A 22,966-nucleotide genomic window follows, 5' to 3' on the forward strand; every position below is an offset into this window, starting at 1 on the left:
AAGAAGCCTGGTTAGAAAGTTAGCAGAATAAATCCAAACATGCTTTGCAAGCACAGTGAAGAAAAATGAGGTGTCGTTTTCCAAGATGAAGACTCAGGTTTTAGGATAGTTTGCTTTGCCTGAATTTGCTTAGATATAGATATAGGGGATTGGATTCCCCTTTAATTGTAAAGTTATATTCTTCTATGATTCTACTTCACAAGCGTTAAATGTTACATAAACTATTTTTGTGTCCAAATGAGCAATAAAAGCTCCATTAAGATACCTCTTTTTCACAGTGCTTCACAGCATGTTCTGAAGTCCATCTGACTTCTAATAACAGATGTGCAAACACACGAGGTGATCACTTCCACAACTGCTGTTTCTTTAAGAGACCTCGGTTGTTAAGTTGAAAGATCACTGGACCATAGGAGGGTCAATAAAAGAATAAAGTCACTGGTTAGTGATTCGAGTACAAGGAACTTGATCCTAGTTCATATCTGAGTGTCCATATGCTGCTCACCGTCGGAGGGGGAGTGTTGGGCCCGCGGCTGCTCGCACTGCCTGGAGATGGCTTCCGGAAGACTCATCAAGCTCCTGGTGTTCGAGCTTCTTGAGTTTGCTGCTTTCTCCATCCCCACGCTCGTGATCGTGGAACAGTTCGCCACTGCCTATCAAAGCTCAAGGGGTAGAGGAGAAAAAACTCATTATTGGCTGATCGTTTCCTGTTCAATTGCCTATGTGGCTTCAGCGAGTCTACTGATTTGGGTTCCCATAAAAGTTCTCCTATACAAGAAACACCATCTTTCAAAAAAAATTAAAGGATGGTAAGTAAAAGAATTCTTTAGCAGGGAATCCCTCGGATGCTTTCAAAGATATTTTCTCATGTCCTTTGTGTAAGGACGTTAGCGTAGCAGAAATGTGCATAGTGTAAGATGAAGGAGAAGTAACAATCACTGTTTCTATCAATGTATTAATATTATAGCACCTTCCATATTTGTGTGGGGTTCTTTTTACTGATGGGTAATAATTAATTCCATGTGTTTATAAGATAGGCGTTAACCTGACTGCATGATACCGTGAGCAGTAAATGTTAGACTTAATTCCTTTGTACACCAACTGCATAAAGTTATGACAGTTAATTTACAGAAATAATAACCACAGATTAGAATATAGAATTCCACTTTTGTATAAAACTGAAAGTAATGTGTATTTTTAAATGTTTTTAATGCTTGGTTTGCAGGTCTAAGGCATCCTTTGACCATTAACCAACTGAGATTTTTAAGCAACTAGCTCCTTTAATGAGCTTTTCAAAAATAATACTTTATTGTGTCCATAAATTCTATTACCCTGGTGGGGGAGAAGTATTTAAATAATAATACAAAATACTTTAAGTAAATTAAGATTTAATATTGATTTAACTGACAGTTTAGCGAATGGCTGTACCGACTGACCCATGTGAAGGTATTGAGAACAATCTCTGATACTAACATATTTTTCTTTTGAGATCTTCAGATCTGATTCTTTCTCATCTGGGATATCTTTGTTTTCTTTGATATCTTAAATCTTCTTTCATTCAGATCTTTTATTTTAAAGTTAAACAGCATAGAGTGTGTTTGAATTTTAAGATCACCAGGGGTAGAAATGTAAAAATAATAAATATAGCTATGCCTGTGGGAGGGTGCGGAAGGGGAGAGCTGAAGTGTGGCTAGTGAAGGGCTCTTTAGATACCGATACTTATATGGCCTCGAGAATCACACTTACCAGGGGGCTTCAGTTCCCTGTGGGCAGAGCTCCCGAGACGGGAAATAAAACATTTGGCTGGCCGCTTTTATCAGTGGCATTCAATGTCAGAAAGAATAAGGAAAAAGTTGCATGAGGTAGAGGAAATAGCACAGAATCAGGCAGATCCAGACTCTCAAATGTGAATTTGCATATTTTAACATATGTGGTAATATAGAGTGTGTCGTGTATCTTAATTGCTAGCAGAAGATGATGCAAACCTTGACCCGAAGCCTCTAGATCAGTGGTCCTCAACCTTCTGGCCCTTTAAATACAGTTCCTCATGTTGTGACCCAACCATAAAATTATTTTCGTTGCTACTTCATAACTGTAATGTTGCTACTGTTATGAATCGTAATGTAAATATCTGATATGCAGGATGGTCTTAGGCGACCCCTGTGAAAGGGTCATTCGACCGCCAAAGGGGTCACGACCCACAGGTTGAGAACTGCTGCTCTAGATCATCTGAGGGGTAGGTCTGGAGTTGAGCTGGGCTCTCCACTCCTCATACCCCCTGGGAGTTGCTTTGACTGTCTAAGACTCTGGCTGGGCCAGGGAGGAAAGTCCAAGTGACCACGAGAGTAAATCAATGGGAAGCTGGCCTGTGGCAGCCCAGGAAGGGGCTTGCTTGCTTATTTATTTATTTATTTATTTATTTATTTATTTATTTATTTTACATTGGCTCAAATTCCTAGGACCCCAAGTTCTTTATATCATTCAGGCAGCAAAGCTTCCCATATCACACATCATCATCATCATCATCATTAAGCTATAATTGCTTCTTTACTGATCTCTTATGTGCTAAGAGACTTATATATGAATTTCATTTCATTCGGTAACACCTCATGCAAGAAGAAATTGATGATTAGAGAGTTGTGCAACTTTCCCAGTCAACTAGTGAATGGAAGGGCCAGACTTTGGACCTAGGTCCTTCTGATTCCATGATTGGTACTCCTAACCTCTACCCGAAACTGCCTTTTGAAGCTCCCAGTCTCCTGGGGCGACTGAGTGTAAGGAAGAGAGTAGGTTTCATTTCTACTCCGCAGTGAACATGTTTCTTTTGTGTATCTGCTTTAGGTCATCCTCCTGTGTTAAGGTGTCTTGGGCTGTCACAACAATTATATCTTTCAGTCATTTCTTTTGGAAAATACTCTTTCCTTTCTGTTTGTGGGTGTGGCTGGCTACAAGTGTTCTAAATATGTGACAGGTTATCTATAATTTCAGTGAGACTGTAAAACTATTTCCTCATGGCCTCATGCATGAGCACTATCATATTATTATCTCTTCCTGGCATAGAAGAGAAGAAATAGCTACTGAGCACTATTCTAGGAGTTTCATGCATTCTGCACTATTAAATTTGAACTTTGTGACAATTCAGGGAGATATGTGCTAGTGTCAAATTTCATAGATGAAGAATAGAAACTCAAAGAAATGATTAACTTTGCCAGGTGACAAAGTTCGTAAGTGGTGGAGCTGGGATTTGTGAGTCCAGATCTGCCTGATTCTGTGCTATTTCCTCTATGTCATGCAACTTTTTCTTTATTCTTTCTGACTTTGAATGCCAAGTGTGTTTCAAGAAAAATTCAACCCTTTTAGTGTCATTAGGATACATTTCCCCTATAGATGGATATTGGGATATTATATGTGTTTCCCCAGATGTGTGAATTTGGATATTTTAATATATGTGGTAATATAGAGTGTGTCGTGTATCTTAATTGCTGGCTGAAGCTAAGCAAAAATAATTGCTACTATAGAAAGTAGGTATTAAAAGTATGAATTATTCTTTGAAGAATAAATAGCTGTTTATGTGACATTTCATCGGTCTTTAGCATTTATGTCTTCTTGATGGGCCTATTTGAGAACCTTCCTGCAGGTCTATGTTGGCATCATGAGCCCACGAGGCTGGTTTCAGAAGAGAGTGAGTCATCCAGCTACTAAAGGGTGTGTCCTGGCAAAACATCAGAGAGGTGCAGACTTGAGTTATCGACCTGCCTGCCAGTGTTGTGAAGCTGACCAAGTGGATGTAATTCCCATTGTATAAAGGAGGAAACAATGTCAGAGAGCTGAAGACATACACACTAAATCAACAGTAGGGTCTGAACTTTAATACAGTTCTCCTTCCTTTACTCTTGTTAAACACTTCCTCATTCTTTTAGAATGATTGTTCCTTTTTAGGGATGCCTGTCATAACTCATAACAGACTAGGCAGATGGTTTGAGGAATGAAGAAAAGCTATTTATATATAGACCAAATTGTATATCCCAATAAATAAGAAACCCTTTCCTGTAATAACAGTGAATGTGTGAAACCATTGAGCAAGGCTAGCCGTAAGCTGGAGCAGACCTCCAAGGAGAGGGTACCTCGGGGCAGAATAATACTGGAGGATTCCTAGGGATTCCTGCCCTGCCTTGGGATAAAGGGCTGTATTTCAGGAATTCTCTCAAGTCTTTCAGAGTTTAATTGCTTTAGACATGGCTTGTCAGAAATCCTGGGCAGTGCCAAGTGTAAAAGACTCCAACATTTTGGGCTACATTTTACCTTGCAGAAGTCCTTCACATATTCGATGAGCTTTTGCTGATGATTTGTTTAAGGTAGTGGTAGTTATAGCAGTTGCAAAATAAGAGCAAATATTTATTGAACAGTTACTATGTGCCAAGCATAGTTGTAAACACATTGCCTCTATGATTGTAATTAATTCTGTAAGCTTTATATGTAAGAACACTTATAGTACCCACTTGACAAGTGAGAAAATGGGGGCACAGAGATTAAAAGACCACCTAGCCAATGAGTACTGGAGCCAACATTGACCCTAGGGCAGCGGTTCTCAACCTGTGGGTCGCGACCCCTTTGGGGGTCGAATGACCCTTTCACAGAGGTCGCCTAAGACCATCGGAAAACACACATATATTTACATATTGTTTTTGTGATTAATCACTATGCTTTAATTATGTTCAATTTGTAACAATGAACATACATCCTGCCTATCAGATATTTACATTACGATTTATAACAGTAGCAAAATTACAGTTATGAAGTAGCAACGAAAATAATTTTATGGTTGCGGGTCACCACAACATGAGAACTGTATTAAAGGGTCGCAGCATTAGGAAGGTTGAGAACCACTGCCCTAGGGTGTCTGTCTCCAGAGCCTGGTCTCCTGAGCACCTTACTGTTCCATAGCAGCACCAAAAACATCTGGGCACGGATGGGCAGACTGGACAACCTCTAGGAAATCGAGCTTGTCTTTTCAGCACCTCTGAGAATGTCATCGTAAATTACCATGAACTAAATAAACACTGGTGCTTAATGGTTACTTCTTCCCAGAGCACATCTCTCTGTGTGTCTGTCACCTTAAATTACTCAGTAGTGATAATTATGTGATACCTGACTACAGGCTTTCTCTTCCTTGTCCAGCCCCTCCATAATCAATAAATCAGCAAGAGTATATTTACTTTTGCATTTCTTTCCCAGCACATGCAGTAAGTCATCAGATTCTGTTAATTCTTCCTCTTTCATTTCTCTTGCATCAGCTTCTGGTTCTCCATGACTGTTTTCCTCAACCCAGCGAGACACTCATTTCCAGAGCCACCTTACACTGGCACGGTTCCCCCAATTTCCATAAGTTCCAGTTCATTGTCAGATCGCTGTCCTGGTTGATTTGTTCAAGGAAGCCTGAGGAATATTGTATTATCCCAAGCTGGGACTGGGCAACCTTCACCAGCAGGTGTCCTTGTCCTTTGCTTCTTTTTGCTTCCTTGTTGACAGAGCAATGATCTTGGAAAATGTTTTCTGCATGTCAGTGCCACCACTTAAAAATCTACACTTCCCTTACTTGTATAATTCAGGGTTGACATTATACCACAGAATCCGAAAGCTGGACCACACCTTAGAGTTCGCCTGCTACACTATTTCTCACAATACAGACAGACAGTCTGCCTCTGATTTGAAAGGGAATTCACTGTATTTTGATGTGATGTATTGACTTCCATGCCAACTGTGTCACTTGTTTCATGACCGAGGGTGTGATTGACTAAAATGCCTTGAAAAACTTGGCTCTCAATGCATAGTTTCTGCATCTCACGCCTTGGCAGCACCCGTAAGCCTGTCTTTCTAGCCTTAGAACAAGTGTAGGCCAACATTTAGATCAGCGGTTCTCAACCTGTGGGTCGAGACCCCTTTGGCGATGGAACGACCCTTTCACAGGGGTCACCTAAGACCATCCTGCATATCAGATATTTACATTACGATTCATAATTTTATGGTTGGGTCACAACATGAAGAACTGTATTTAAAGGGCCAGAAGGTTGAGAACCAGTGTTTTAGATGAATAGGTCAATGGATAAATACTTGAAACATTTTTTAAACCTGAATTCAATAATATACTCTTATCCCTATGAAACATCATTGCATTGATTTTAGTCATGTTTTTAATCGATTGCAATCTTCTGGATCCCGATTGTGTCATTCAAAATGCTGGCTGTCCCACTTGATTTTTGAGTCCTCTGCCTCTGAGAGGACACATATCTTCCTCATCTCCCAGAGTTACCAGTAACAGTAGTAGATGGCACAGTTTTACTAGAAACCCTCCAGGTTAACAGTGATCCACTAGTCCACTCCCAGGGTTTGTTAGAATAGCTGTGAGTTTATCTAACTGAACTTCCTTTCAGTTCCCATTTCTCATTCACCCAGTCCCTCGTTTAATTAACATTTACTGAATAGTTGTTGACTGCCTGGCATGCAAGACCATGCATTCTCTAACTTCTATCTATTTTTCCAAACTACCTCCCTACAAAGATTCTTCATTCGGAGCCTACTGTCGGGGAATACCTGAATACACATTAGGTATTGTCGCCTTCCTCAAGGAGCTTGTAGTCTACTGTGGAGACTGCAGTTACACATTAAAATACTGGAAAGTAATGTAAAACAATATACACTAAACCACTAAATAGTATGTGACTGCCACAAGTTCTTGATGAGCCCAGAGAGGAGAGTCATCAAAACTTTGTACTGATAGTGAGGAAGGTACCCTTTTGATTCACTTTTCCTACTGCGACCCCCCCCCCCCCCCCCCGCGCCAATTCCATCCTATCAGGCCCCCACACAATGCCCTGCACGCATAGGTGTTCAATAGATGTGTGTGGATTCAGGTTTGGAGTAGTCAGGGAAATCCTCACAAGAAAGCTAGATTTGAGCGAAGCTGGGAGCAGGAAGACATTCCAGACATTGGCTTAAGTAAAAGAGAACCTAGTGAGTTTCTGAACAGAGTGGTTTCCCAAGTTATTATCTGGCCTTTCCACTCACCATGCTTCCTCTGTGAAAGATCTCAAGGTCAGAATTCTTGCTGCACAAACAAGAATCTATAACTCACGTGGCTTGGCTCAGGTCTTTCTTCACAGGCCCGCTCCTGGGAGAGTCCTTCTTTTAGACAATTTACTACATATGTACACAGCACTCTACTGGTAGCGCCCTAATGCAGCCTTTCATTTATAAGTTACACCAGGTCCACAAGCCCTTCTCTTCAGCCAATCTGTCCTCTGATTTCAATCTTGCATTCGTTTCAGCCTGAGTACACCTTCAAAGAAGTGTCTATATTTCTAACATAAATTCTATTTCTCATTGGATTTGTTTCCTAAGACTGCTCTTAGGACATACCACAAACTTGGTGGCTTCAACAGAAATGTATTGTCTCCCACTTCTGCAGCCTAGAAATCTGAGGTCTAAGTGTTGGTGACAGTTCCTTTTGAGGGCCCTGAGGTAGACTCTGTCCCAGGCCTCTCCCCCAGCTTTTGCTGTTTTGCTGGTGCTCCATTGGCAGCCCTTGTCTTGTAGATGCACCACCCGATTGATCTCTGCCTTCATCTCGTCACACTGCCTGTGCCTCCGCACAGTCTTCCCTTTTTGCATGTCTATCTCCAAATCTTTCCTATTTATAAGGACGTCAGTCATGTTGGATAAGGGCCCACTCTAATGGCCTAATTTTAACTTATTACCTCTGGAATGACCCTTTTTCCAAACACAGTCATATTCTGAGGTGTTTGAGGTTGGGACTTCAATATGTCTTCTTTTGGAGACAATTCAACCTACAACAGTCTGCCTTTTGTCCCCCAGCCCCTAATTTACATTCTTCCCATGTGCAAAATAGATTCACTCCATCCCAACATCTCCAAATTTTTAATCATTACAGCATCAACTCTAAGTCCAAAATTTCATCTAAACATCATGAACTCAGAGTCCCAAAACTCATAATCTAAATGATCCAAATAAGTTATGGGTGGAAATTATGAAAGAAAATACTGGAGAGGAAAAAAATTAAGAATAAAGATATGAAAATGCAAACAGTAAAAAAGAAAAGAAGGAAGAGAAAAAAAGTATGAACAGTTAAAAAGAAGGGGAAGTATTAAATGAAAGAAAAGAAAAAGTAGAGTAAGAAAAGGAAAGAAAAAGATAAGAGTTATGAAAAGAACAAGAGAGAAGAGAGTAAAAGAAATATTACCGAAGTAATAAAAAAGAAAAAAGAAAATAATGGGGTGGAAGTGGGACGGGAGGTAGCGGTGGCGGGGGGAGTCAAGTTCTTCAGGGCAGATTTTAGTGCCTGCTGTATTTCCCTTTGGAACCTGCTCTTATGTTGTCAGAGGCCAACTTTCTTGTATGCCTGTTTTGTTCCTCCTGGAAGGTGCCTTTGTGCTAGCCAATGTTGAACTGTCCATGTTTGGCTCTTGGCACCCTGTTTGAAGCTTTAAACAATCTACCGCTTGTAGCTGCCTCCATTGGCTTGGTTTCCCATGGGAGGGGCCAAGTTGAGCTCTTAGGCTGACTTTTTAGCAGCACAGGGACCTGGGGCAGGTCAGAAAATGTCCAGACTTCAGGGAAGATGGTTGGTGTGTTCCCCATCCCAGAGCCACATGTGTAAGTCTGTCCCAGAATATTTCCCTGACCTCAGCAGCCAGTGGGGCCTAACGGAAGTCGGGAGTGTCTATCAGCTCTCTCATGAGAGGGAAGTGCCAACTAGTGTCCTGGGAATGTGGGGGGCATGTCGCCAACCCAAAGACCGTCACTGACACCACCTGGGACTGCTGCCTCCTCAGCAGGGTTTGAGATGCAGGGTGGAGTACACTGTATTCCAGAGAGTGGGGCAAGCGGGATTCCTTGGGGGTGAGGGGTGTGAGCTGTATACCAGGGGGCATGGTATTTGCCGATCCCCAAGCTTCTGCTGCTGGGAGGGTTTTGCACCTCTCAGGAAAAATGGCTGCTGTGATATCGGGCATGATCCTGGCAGGCACTCCTCTACAACTGTCCCCAAATTCCTTCTACCCCAGTCTCTCCTCAGGTGACTTCAGTACACACCACCCTCCCTCTGCCAATACCTGGGGTGAGTGTCTTGGGAGTGGAAATCCTGTGCAGCAGCCCTTTAAAAAAAGTGACTTTGTCTCCAGTAGGCTCAGATTCTCCATGGTGGATGGAAGCCCTGCAGCTGGATGGTAAATGGGTGGCTCTTTCTGGCTCTGTCTGTCTGGGCTGGAGAACCCAACTTGAGGTCCAGGCCTCTCTCCTTTCAGGGGCAACCCCCAACAGTCAGCATAGCCCTCCTCACCCTTAGCCTGCCACTCCTGTGACCTGGGCCAGCTCCTCTTGTGACCCTGCCCTTCCTGCCAGTCTCGAAGTGGTTTCTGCCCTTCCTTGTTTGAAAGTCTCCTTTTCAGCTAGTCTTCAGTTGCTAATTCAGGGTGAATATTCCCCAATTTAGTTTTAATTCCAGTTTGTTTCTGGGAGGAGGTGTGAGAAAAATCCACCTACACCTCCGCTATTGGTGTATGATCTTTCTAACATATTGCCAGATCTGGTTTGCTAATATTTTGTTGAGGATTTTAGTATCTATGTTTATCAGGAATATTGGCATATAATTTTCTTTCTTTGTAGTCTTTTTATCTGGTTTTGGAATTAGAATAACACTGGCCTTATAAAATGTGCTTACAAGTCTTTCCTCCTCTAGAATATTTTGGAAAAGTTTGAGGAGGATAGGTGTTAGTGTTTCTTTGAATGTTTGGTAAAATTTGCCTGTGAAGCCATTCGGTCCACAACTTTTATTTGTTGGAAGGTTTGATTTTTTTTTTTTGGTTTATTTTTAAATTACTGCATCAATTTCATTATTTTGAACTCTATATCTGACCAATTGCTTGCCTCCATTTCATTCAGCTCTTTTTCTGAAGATTTCTTCTGTTCTTTTGTTTGGGGTATGTTTCTTTGTCTCTGCATTTTAGCTACCTCTTTGTTTCTATGTATTAGGTAGAACTGCTATGTCTCCCGGTCTCAGTAGGGTGGCCTTATGTAGTAGGTATCCTATGGGACCCAGGAACACAGTCTCCTTGATCACCTTGATGCTCCAGGAATATCCCTAGTGTGGGTTATGTGAGCCCTCCTGTTGTAATTGAGTCTTGATTGCTATTGCCCCATTTGTGTATGGGGTTGACCCTCAGGCTTGCTGACTATGAAGATTGACCCTGACCGCAGTGTACGAGTTGCTGCACAGGTACTGATCACATGAAGTGGAATTTGCCTCAGCAGGTTCTGGTGCCTCCTGAGATCTCACTTAGGATATGCCACTTGTGAAACTCATTGGATCCTGCTCTGATATTGTCGGAAGCTGGCTAGTGGATGTGTCTGCTCGGAGGCCTCTTGGGAGAGACTCTGGTGCCGGTTGATGTCAGACACTGCTTTTGACTGGCTCAGGGCAATCTGTTTAAAGCAATCTATCATTTGTGGCTGCCTCTGCTGGGCCTTGGTGTGTGTGGGAAGGACCACACTGCTCACTAAGGCTGGCTTCCATTAGCACTGAGCCCAGAGACTCATCAGCAAAAGGCCCAAGGCTCCCCGATCCACCTCAGCCTGCCTCCATTTGCCGGCGGCCTGTTAGACTTAGTCACTGAAACATCCTCTGGCAGTATTCAAGATGCATGAGGTAAATTCTCAGTGAATCATCAAGTAGGCACTAGTGATATTCACCAGATTGATACGGGTTCAAATTCAGTGCCAGTGTGGGGTCTGAGAAAAAGGTCCCAGGATGTGCCAAGTCTAACTGCCCCTCACCTTTGTTATGGGACAGGGTCTCAAAGAGTCATCAGGGTGAGGCCGACGGAGTTTACCAGGCCCAAACAAACCAAGGTTTGGGCCTTTTTGAATGTAAGGCTCTACTCCAGTTAGGCATGAGAGGGAAAAATGGCCCCATACAACTCAGTCTGTCCCAGATTCTGCTAGTAGACCAAGCTTAGTAGGGTAGGCCGCTTGGAGTTGGGAGTGTGGGACTAGTGGATCTTTCATGTGGGGGAAGCATTGGACAGGTCAACCAGAAAGTGGGGGTAATGGTTTTCTGCACCAAAGCCACACAACTCAGTCACTGACACCCCTGAGTCTTCCCAGACCTCTACATCCTGGCCCAGGCAGCTGACTCTTCATCAGGGCAGGGTGGTGTGACAGGAAGCCCAGAGGGTGGTGCTATTGCATTCCCCCAGGCTGATGCCATATGGAGGGAAGTGCTCCACTCAAGAGAGATATCTGTGATAGGGGGGAGGGACTCAGCACAGGAATCCTGGTGTCTGAGCCCTCAGGTCTCTCCCCAGAGCCACAAAACCGTCTCTCTCACATGACTCTAGCCCACTATGCCCTCCCTCCACTGGAGCTCAGGATAAGTGACCGCAAACAAGGATTTTGTCTTTGGGCCCTTTACGATGGCATCTGTGTCTCCATCATATTTCAGTTTCCCCCTGGCAGACAGAATCCCCGCTCACTTTCCCAGCCAGGTGTTATGTGGGCACCGCTTCCTGGCTCTGGTGTGCTGGGCTGTGGATCCCAGCGTGAGAGTGAGACCCCGTGCTCCTCAGTGGGGAGCCTTTGCAGCTGAGATATTCCTCCAGATTCTTAGCCATCACCCGTGGGGCAGAGCTAACCCTTTTTGTGTCTCTGCCCTTCCTACCAGTCTTGTTGTGGCTTCTGTAAATCCTTGGTTATAAGGCTTCTGCTCAGCTCGTCTTCAGTTGGTTATTCAGGTTGATTGTTCTGTATTTTAGTTGTAGTTGCAGTTTGGTCCTGGTTGGAGTTGAGTGTAACTTCTACTTACTCTGCCGCCATCTTGGGTCCCCTACAATTGTGCAGGTAATTCAAGATATGGTTTATGATCTTCACTACCCTGAAATTATGAGTGATTACACTTACCACTAGTGATTACAGTTTTCACTCCAAAGAAAATAAGAAGACACTGTGTTTATAGACAGGAACATTTATTAATATATCAATTTTTTAAGGTTTTGAATTACTTTGTCAACATAGTTACTTTATTTTTTTAAATATGTATTTTATTTTTTTCATTTAAAAGTTATATTCTTAGAAGCCTCTCTAGCAGTGGTTCTCAACTTTCCTAATGCTGCAACCCTTTAATACAGTTCCTCATGTTGTGGTGACCCCCAATCATAAAATTATTTTCGTTGCTACTTCATAACTGTAATTTTGCTACTCTTATGAATCGTAATGTAAATATCTGATATGCAGGATGTATTTTCATTGTTCGCGACCCACAGGTTGAGAACCGCTGCTCTATAGGATATTCCAGAGTCCTAGAAGTTTTATTGCACAAAAATGGCTGAAAAACAGTGATGGTGAAGAGTAAGTAGTGAACAATTAGATAAAGCCCCTGCTCCCTGGAAACTTATCTTGGATATGGACAAAGAGCAATATGACAAACAATAAACAAGTCAATAACTAGTCAGCAGAATTTCAAGTAGTTTATATATTTAAATGACAACAAGAAGCTAGACATAGAAGATCCATGCATAGAGAGCCTCTGGCAAAAGGAATAGAGAGCATATGACTTGGAGGTGGGGCAGCCTTTGTGTGAAATAACCAGGAGGCCAAAATGGACAGAGTTAAGTAGGTCATTCTAAGTACGGATGAAAGAAGGAGAAATGAGAGGAACCACATCATATAGAGTATGTAGGCTAGGGTGATAGGCTTCAATTTTATTTTAATTGACCGCTAGGCTGCTATCACTACCATCCATTCACAGGATTCTTTTCATTTTGCCAAACTGAAACACTGTACTCAATAAACAATAACTTCCCATTTCTCCCATACACCGGCATTGGAGATTTTTGAGCAGGGCAGTGATAACATGTATTTTATATCTAAAAATATGACTGTTGGCTCTATGGAGAAAATACTATTGGGTAAGAATAGGGTTACTAACAGGAAACTGTTTAGAAAATACTGCAGATGAGAGATGACAGTATATGAACCACTGTGTTAGCAGAGGATGGATTCAAAATGCATTTTGTCAGTAAATCAGACAGGATTTGAGGATGGTAACAACAGATATGGAGAAGGATGTGGGTTCTTCTTTAGGAATGTTAACTGTCAGTTGCCTTTTAAATGTCTACTAATAGATGGAGGTGTCACATAGTTGGGCATACACATCCAGAACTAAGGATAGAAGCCAGTATCTGTATATGATAATATGTTGGTGAGTCATTGGCAATTGTGTGGTATTTAAAGCAATGGGGTTGGCTGATATAATCAAGGGAGATAATACAGCTAAAGAAGAGGTGCAGGAACAGTTCCTGGGGTCAAATTGGGAAGAGGACTCTATGAATGTGACGTGCTGCTCAGTCTTAGAGAGCTGAGTACTGCAGGAACCTGGATCTAGACTCACAGAGGAGGCAAAGCTATGCATGTAAAATATGATCATACTCCAGATTTTACAGGTTGTACTGGGTCTAGCGAGAGAGGGGATATCCCACCCCATAATTTATGTCTAAACCAGAACATCTGAGAGGGGGATGGAATTAGAGGGATGCCTGTCAGTAGTGAGAAATTCTTAGTCATTTGAAAGACTCCAACACTTTTTTTAATCCACTTACTTACTTGATTAGTTTTAATTATGATAAAATGTACATAGCATAACATTCATTATCCTAAGCACTTTTAAACACACAGTTCAGTAGCGTTAAGTACATTCCTATTGTTGTGCAACCAATCTCCAGAACTCTTTTCATCTTGGAAAACTAAAACTCTATGTCCATTAAACAACAACTCCCCATTCTCCTCTTCTGCATCTCTTGCACCCACCATTTCTGTCTCTATGAAATTGATTATTCTAGGTATTCCATATGTTTGTCTTTTTTGTGACTGATATATTTCACTCAGTATAATGCTCTCATAGTTCACCCATTCAAACACTTTTTGTTATTAGATACACTATATGCTAAACATGTAATTAATATATTTAACTAAGAAAAAAGAAGGTAAATATTTCATGATAGGAAACCTTTGAGTATAATTTGTTTTCTCCAAAATTAATGATGCTAAATGTATATTTAAATTGTCCCTATTAGAAGATAGAATATTAAATACACATTACATCTCATAACTATTTGATTGATCTTGAAAGGTTTAATAAGTGGTTCAAAAACAAGTTTGAAAAACTATGTGATTTTTATGTGTATATTATTAATTTGGGTTCAAGTAAATAATATCCATTTTTTTCAATTTCTGCCTCCCTAAGTATCTAAGTCTCATCTTAAATTAATTTTTTGAAAAATACATTTTACAACATGGGTCATAATATAACTTGAAAAGTCATGCTGTTCTTTTTTCCAGTTGGTCACCAGAGCCTGAATTTGCGGACAGGATCCAACTAACGAATTATGAAAACGGTGCATGTCATGTGTCTTGCCTTGTGAGGGTTTTAGTTGTCTATGATTTGTTAATTATTTGGAAATCTCTCACCCTTTGTTCTAGAAAAGCATTCTGGTTGTTGCATGCGTCCTCCTTTGCCACCTTCGAGCATTTGGGAAATGGAAATAGGGAAGCAGTAGCTTCTTAGAAAAACTATAGATGAATGGAACGGGAACTGCAAAATTAGCAAAAAGTAACAGGAACTGTTGATCTTGTACATTATGGCTTTTGCTTATTTTTTTCTCCTTTGCTAGGAGACCTGTTATGATGATGTGTGTAGTGCTCACCACACTCCCCAGTTTCAGCTTTTCTGTAGCAGTGACTGAGGTACGGATTTTTATTTCTTCTGATGCAAGATTCTAAAGTTTCCTGTTATTGGGATTTGATAGAGTGGTGTGCCCAACACGTTTCTTAAAGTCTATTTTATCCATTCTTCTTCCCAAATGCAATATATATATTTGTCATTGTTACCTCCATGGTTAAGGAGGAAAAGCCTAGAAGTCAATTTAAAAGAGATTACTTCTGTGTTTGTGTGTGAGAAGCAGGAATGTTATTTCAAAATAATTCTTAAAAGCAAGGATTTGGAATTTGAAAATAGATCCACATTTGTTTCTTCTCCAGTGGTTCTCAACCTTCCTAATGCCGCAACCCTTTAATACAGTTCCTCATGTTGTGGTGACCCCCAATTTCATTGTTACATACAAATTGAACATAATTAGAGCATAGTGATTAATCACAAAAACAATATGTAATTATATATGTGTTTTCCGATGGTCTTAGGCGACCCCTGTGAAAGGGTCGTTCGACCCTCAAAGGGGTCGCGACCCACAGGTTGAGAACCGATGCTCTAAGACCTTTGATAATATACCCATTGACAAATAATTTGTGTATGATACATAATTGAAAATAACTTTCTATTTTCGACTACATCCTGCTTTAATGGATGGAGGCCTGCAGAACAAGAATATTATAGGCAGAACTTCCTGGATGTAGAATTTATTATCCGAGAAGTTAAAAAAAGAATACCCTCCTAATCTTATTAATTATAAGGTGCTGTGAAAGATAGAGTTTTCACTTCCCCAAGGTGTACAGCTCAAATTATTTTGTGATATTTCATTTATATGTTGACCAGATATCATTAAATGCATGTTACATGCCAGGCGCTGTATTAGTTACTGGAAATAGACCCCTCAGGAAATTTGACGACTCTGATCTTCAGTAATTTACTGATAATAGAGAGAGAAATAGACAATTAGATTAAGTATAGGTGCCATGAGTTCCCAGGTAATTTTCCACTCCAGTTTAACACACAAACAGAAAAGTGCACAAAACATCAGTATACAATATTAATTCGATACCACAAAGCAAATCTCTGTGTAAAAAAGTAAAAACATAAAGCTTTGCCAGCTGCCTGCAGGCCACCCTGTGTTCCTCGCAATGACTCCGTCCTCCTTAAAGGTAGCTCTCCCGTAACTTCTAATACTTCAGATAAATTCATCTGTTTTGTTAGATATTCAGAGTTCAAGCCCTTTGTTGATTATATGTATTGCAAATATCTTCACGTTCTGTGACTTAATACTCTTAATGGTATCTTTTTGTTAAAGAGAGGTTCTTAATTAAAAAAATAGCCCCATTTATCAATTTCTTTCCTTTATGGATAGTGCTTTGGTTTGAGAAGATTTTGTCATATTGTGACTCTGAATCTTGAGGAACTGAAGATCTCCTATATTATATTTTGGGTTCTGTATTGTTTTGCCATTCTCTTTTAGATTAAAAATCCATCTAGAGCTAATTTCTGTACATCTTGTACAGTAGGGAGGCAATTTCTATTTATTTTTTTCCCAAATAACATCCAATGGACTATGCACCATTTATTAAAACGTCTGTTCTCCAACATCTCTCTATAAGTGCTACACTGCTACTTTTGTTATAAATCAGGTCTATTCTGAATTTTCTGTTCTGTCCCATTACCTACTTTTCTATTCCTGTGCCAATACCACATTGACTTAATTCCTGTAGCTTTATAATAGCTCTTTACAAACAGAAAAGTAAATCTCCATATCTTTTTCTTTTTCTTCTAGTTCTTGCCCTTTGTATTTCTATATACATTTTAGAATCAGCTTGTCACTTTCCATAAAAAAACTTGGAATTTTGATTGAAGTTGCTTTAAATGCTATCTTTTTAAAAATCTTATTTTCTCTTTGCTATTGGTATGTAGAAATAATTAATTCATTTTGGGAGGATTTTTCTTTATATGCACTTATATAATCTATGATTATTTTGTTTTTCTTTCTTGCCAAAGTTTATACTGCTTATTTCTTTATCCTGCCTTATTACACTGGCTGGAACCTCAAGTGCACTGTTGAACAGAAATGGTCGTGGTGGCACCTTTGTTTCACTCCTGATCTCAGAGGGAAAACTCTTAACATATAATCATTAATATGATGCTTGCCACTGTGTTTTTTAAGTAGGTGCCTCAATCAGATGAAGAAAGTGCCCCAAAGCCTCACTGCGTTTACCTAGGCTCTCCCTTCTTGGAAGATCCTAAACTCCAATTCTTGTCCTCCTAGGACTAGGTCTTCGATATGAGACCTTTCAGAGGCTGTGCTTACCAGCAGGCTTGGAGGAATTGTCCATTTTACCACTGCCAGAAGCCCGCTGTTATATTTTCACATGTATTGCCTTGAACTGAAAGCTCATCCATTGATATAAATACTTATTACATCTTTAGAAATGGTTCAAAACCTCATGGGGATAAATATCTGAGAAGCTGAAAACCAAGCTTTTAGTATTTTAATAAATGTATAGCACTGCTTTCAGATAATTAAAACAATTTTTTTTAAAAAAAGAAAGCATATAAAGTTAATGCTTCTAAATGGTTTTATGACAACAGGTTCAAAAGAATGCTAATGGTTCTGCTGGTAGCTTACCGGACACCTTGCCTGACCTACCAGTGTCTCTGGTTCTGACTTCCTTGATCGTGGTTGACATCATTGAAAAACTCAGGATATACCCTCTTAGAGGGAGGCAAAAAAGTAAGTATTCTCTTAAAGGTATTTTTTTCTTAAAGTTTGACCTGTTGTTCACTTTTCTGCCACCCTGTTATCTATTGACATGTTTAATGATAACTCCGTAAAGCTAAAGTTACAGACAGAAGATTACAAATGAAGATATCTAAATACAAGTATTTTTAAACCTACTTTGATAGATAAGCAATTATTCTTGTTTCTAACTTTCATTTTGATAATACTGATAAATGAATAAAGTTACCAAATATTTAATACCAAACATTTTAATGTTTAGCAAGAAAACCATCTAAGTAAATTATTATAGCTTTTTATTTTTAGGAACTCTTAAAACTTTATCCCTGGCCAATGTGGCTCAGTTGGTTGAACATCATCCCATGCACCGAAAGGTTGCTAGTTTGATTCCAGGTTAGGGCACGTGCCCAGGTTGCAGGCTCAATCCCTGGTAGGGGTGTGCAGGAGGCAGCCAATGATGTTTCACTCTTGCATTGGTGTTTCTCTCTCTCTCTCTCCTTCTCCCTTCATCTGTCTCAAAAAAAAAAAAATCAATAACAATTATTTAAAAACACAAAAAATTTAAGTTTAGATGAATATATGAAGAGTTTAGTATAGATACCTTTGATACAGGAATTAATATGACTATTGCAGTTATTCCTGTATAATTGTTTTTTTTTATAATTGTTTTTGATAGTGGATTGTCAAAAAGCTAAAGATCACACTAAAAAACAAAACAAAACCATACACGCACACAAGATATGCCACAATTCTCGAAAGGGATCAGTCAAAACTAAATAATGGCCTTTTTAAGAAAATATTTTGTGAATTGAATATTTTGTTTGGTTAGTACTAAATTCCCTCAACTTTCATTGAATTTCATGTGATAGTATCTGTGTTTAATTCACAGTATTTGTATGCTACGGTTATTGTATAGTTAAGATGTTATATTTGAAATGAGTGGGTTTTGACTCATCACTTCCTGTTGGGGTAAATTGAATGAATCATAGGAGAATGCTTTGGAGTGATAGGCATGACTACTACAGCCAGGAAGGAAAAGAGCAGAGAATCATTTTATGGGTTATGAGCCACCACCCTTCCAGTCAGTCACTCTTGATCCTCAAATTGAAAAGCAAAACGGAGTTGGAGGCCACCAGGAAATGTGGCACTCTGAGCTTCATATGTTGTACTTTGTCCTTTGGTGAGAAGTGATGAACTATTATGTTTAACACACACATGTGACATGTTAGATAAGATGGCAGCCAGTGGCCATCTGTTGAGGAAAAGGTACTCCAAAGTTACATCTGCCCTTCGCTGTCAAGTGTATTTTTTTAGCTGAGGAGACTTGGGAATCGTTAAACCCTTTGCTACTTCTCTATGCTCCTTAATGACATAAGTGAATTTTGAAATTGCACTTTTTTATTTTTATTGATTTTAGAGACAAAGAGGGTGGAGAGAGAGAGAGAGAGAGAGAGAGAGAGAGAGAAAGAGAGAGATACCAATTTGTAGTTCTACCTATTTATGCATTCATTGGTTGCTTCTTGCATGTACCCTGACTGGAGGTCAAACCTGCAACTTTGGTGTATTGGAACGATTCTCAAACCAACTCAGTTACCCAGCCAGGGCCTGCACTGTACTTAATGACTCTGTATTTCCATGCGAATATGAACTTTCCTGTTCCTACTTTTTAGTGCAATTTCTCTTAAAAAATGCACATTTATATTTTTGGGAAGAAGTTATTGGCTTTTTATATTTTAAGTGATGAGTTGGATTTTTAAAGGGGAATTTTGCCTGTATCAGAAGTCACGATGACACTGAGAATTGAAATAAGCACACTCCAAAGAAAAAGTCCGTCTTAGGGAGAAGCCTCCAGGGCATCTTATATAACTGCTTCTCCTTCTCGCGCTCCGCTCTGTCCAAATTTAAGAGGGCTAATATCTGTTTTAATAGCTCCACCATTTAAATCCCACTTTAAAAAAGACTAGCATTCACTCAAAATGCCTTTGTAAATATTAATTATATATGCATCTAATTTTTATGCAAACTCTGAACTCAAATAGTCTCCAATACTTATTTTAACATGCACACTAATAAAATATATGAATTTTGAATCCATGGGAAATTTTGATTATCCTCTGGAACTTAAATTAATACACAAACTCATTAACATATAAATTATACCGCATACATCTTAAAATAAGCAAGTGTGCTACAAATATGATTTCACTGCATGGGGTACTTCAGAATCAGAGAAGCAGGGGAGGGTGGGTGACAAGCAGGCTTGGGAGCGTTTGGCTCCCTCCAGGCTTGCAGCAGCTCTGACCTTCTGCTGATGAAGCTAAGGTCATCTCAATGCTTAGATGCTCTTTTTTAAATATATATTTTATTGATTTTTTACAGAGAGGAAGGGAGAGGGATAGAGAGCTAGAAACATCGATGAGAGAGAAACATAGATCAGCTGCCTCCTGCACACCTCCTACTGAGGATGTGCCCACAACCAAGGTACATGCCCTCGACCAGAATCGAACCTGGGACCCTTCAGTCCGCAGGCTGATGCTGTATCTACTGAGCCAAACAGGCCAGGGCTCTTTTTTTTTTTTTTTTTTAAATATTTTTTTATGTATATATTTTTATTGATTTCAGAGAGAAAGGGGGAGATAGAGGTAGAAACATCAATGATGAGATAGAATCATTGATCGGCTGCCTCCTACACATCCCTACTGGGGATAGAGCCTGCAACCTGGGCATGTGCCCTTGACCAGAATTGAACCTAGGACCCTTCAGTCCACAGGCCAGCACTCTATCCACTGAGCTAAACCAGCTAGGGCTGCTTAAATGCTCTTGCCCTAACTGAGCTGTTTCAGTTCCAAGTCTGACCATCCTGTAGCATTTCCTTTTCTAAATCTAAACTAATAAAAGAGAAACATGCAAATTGACTGCACCTCCACTATGCCCCAAGCCATGCCCACCAGTCAATTAGAGCAGACTATATGCAAATTAACCCAACCAAGATGGCGGCCGGCAGCCATGGAGCTGGAGAAAGCAGGAGGCTTGGTTGCCCCAGTGATGGAGGAAGCCAAGCTTCCCGCCTGCCCTGGCTGGCTGTAGCCTCCACTCAAGGCAACAAAGTTTCAATTATAGAAGATAAATAAATCTCAGATACCTGCTTCCAGCCAGCCTCCACTGGGAGCTTGGGTGGCTGGGGGCCGTGGCCAGCCTGCAAACAGCCATCAGCCCCACACCCAGGCTGACCACACCCTCATGGGGTGAAGATCCCCCCAGGGGGGGTCCCCCACCTGAAGGGGCTGTGGCCAGCCTGCGAACAGCCATCAGTCCCTCAACCAGGCTGGCCAGGCACCCCAGCAGGACCCCCCTCCCTGAAGAGGGTGTAGCCAGTCTGAGAACAGCCCTCATCCCCTCACCCAGGCTGGCCAGGTACCCCAGCGGGACCCCACCCTGATCTGGGACACCCTTCAGGGCACACCAGCTGGCCCCCACCCATGCACCAGACCTCTATCCTATATAATAAAAGGGTAATATGCAAACTGACCCTAACAGCAGAACCACTGAAATGACTGGTCACTATGACACACACTGACCATTAGGGGGCAGACGCTCAATGCAGGAGCTGCCCCTGGTGGTCAGTGCGCTCCCATGGGGGGTGCTCTGCTCAGCCACAAGCCAGGCTGATGGCTGCCAGTACAGCGGTGGTGGTGGGAGCCTCTCCCTCTTCCTCAGCAGCACTAAGGATGTCTGACTGCAGCTTAGGCCTGCTCCCCGCTGGCAAGTGGACATCCCCCGAGGACTGCCGGGCTGTCAGAGGGATGTCTGACTGCAAGCTTAGGCCCAATCCCCCACGGAGCAGGCCTAAGCCAGCAGGTGGGCATCCCCTGAGGGGTCCCAGATTGCGAGAGGGCACAGGCCGGGCTGTGGGACCCCCCCCCCCCATCCCCCGAGTGCACAAATTTTTGTGCACCAGGCCTCTAGTAAGAATATAATATACAGACTGAATGTCCCCAGCTTTTATTATTTTTTTCTTTGTCCCCAGCTTTTGGTGGTATCTGTGTACAAATGAGCATACTGTAACATTTCCATCTGAATTTTTCTAGTTCACTCCCAACCTACTATCGCCTGGACCTCCATCTCTCTTCCTCTCCCATTGTTCCCTCTTGTTTTAAAACCAGACCCAAAGTGAGCCTCCTGACCTCTCACTTGTTGTCTAGACTGTTGACGACCCTGTGGCTCCTGCTGTCCTCCCAGTCATCATTCTCATGCACAGACAACTTGCTGTGCTATTTTCCTACCACTCCTGCCGGACTCTCTGCTCTAAACGCTCAGTACTGCTGCTGCTGGCCTCTGGGATGTTGCCTGATGTTCTGCTGAGGCTTCACACTGATAACCTTTCCTCTGCAAGTTGGATACCGACATTCTTCCGCTTAGTCCTACTTTTCTAGAGAGGCCCTATCAGCGTAATGGAATAGCTATTTCCCTGAGGAAACAGAAGCCTTTTATCCCCAGTGTGCTGATATACGAGGGTTGGCTGAGCTTTAATGATTGCAAGTAATGGCCATGTGACTCCCCTGAAACCAACATTTCTCCTCCTATCACTAGGTCTTGTGGCTTCTTTTTCCCCCACAGGATCTCATAGATCCTCTTTACATCAAACGCCTATATTGTCTGAACCTCCAAATCAGGCTCACCTTTAGATTTCCTTTCCTGCCTCCTATATAAAAACCAGCTAATGCAAACAGACACATAAAGAAGTCCATGGATAGGGTGCACATTTTTAGTCCCACCTGCAGGACTCATTTGAATAGCATGAGCCCTGCTTGTGCACCATGTTGTCAGTGGTATAACAGAGTATAATAGTTCAAATACTTTGGGGCCGCAGATGAAGGAAAGCTTTATCTTATCCAAGGGTTTAGTGTCCATGTTTTGGTAGTAAAAATAACTTCAGTTGGATTTCCCACCCTGAATTGACGAACCTTGCTGAAATGGAAGTTGCCTTCTTAACACCAACTACTGTTTGTTTCCAAACGATCAATTTGGAAATCTACAAAGCTACTTCAAGAATTACGCTGAAAACTTCTGGATGCCCCAAGTCCTACTGGAACCAGATCAACAAATTTTTTGCCTTTCAGAAGTTAGTGTTTTATGTCAGATTTCATTTGAAAAGTGGATCTTCTGCTAATGGTTGAAAGCCATTAATCTAGGCCTTCATTTAGAGTCAGAAGCTGTGTCTATTTCTAGGGTGGTAATATAACTTGGCAGGCCAATTCTCTACCCCTCTAGTCGTTGGCTCTCTGGGAATCATGACACTGCGCCCCCTAGGGACAAAGTGTGTCCACATCCAAAGTCTTGTGGCTGCTGCTGCTCTGGGATACAACAAAATACAACACAACACAACACAACACAATACAACACAACACAACACAACACAACACAACACAACACAACACACAATT

The 22,966-nt window shown here is 41.2% G+C and overlaps 1 protein-coding gene across 1 annotated transcript in view; it reads left to right on the top strand.

The window, feature by feature from the left end:
- Nucleotides 1–508: 508 nt before the first annotated feature.
- The window catches only part of TMEM236 (transmembrane protein 236), a 40,371-nt gene continuing 17,913 nt past the window's right edge, over nucleotides 509–22,966 (top strand). Inside the window, exons 1-3 of the mRNA XM_070408071.1 lie at nucleotides 509–806; nucleotides 14,736–14,808; nucleotides 17,375–17,516. Coding sequence (XP_070264172.1) covers nucleotides 550–806; nucleotides 14,736–14,808; nucleotides 17,375–17,516 — 472 coding nt within the window. The 5' untranslated portion in view covers nucleotides 509–549. The remainder of the gene's footprint in view (nucleotides 807–14,735; nucleotides 14,809–17,374; nucleotides 17,517–22,966) is intronic.

This window comes from Myotis yumanensis, unplaced genomic scaffold (assembly GCF_028538775.1).
Source record: "Myotis yumanensis isolate MYYU_CA2020_CCGP unplaced genomic scaffold, mMyoYum1.0.hap1 SCAF_1, whole genome shotgun sequence".
Lineage (NCBI taxonomy): Eukaryota > Metazoa > Chordata > Mammalia > Chiroptera > Vespertilionidae > Myotis > Myotis yumanensis.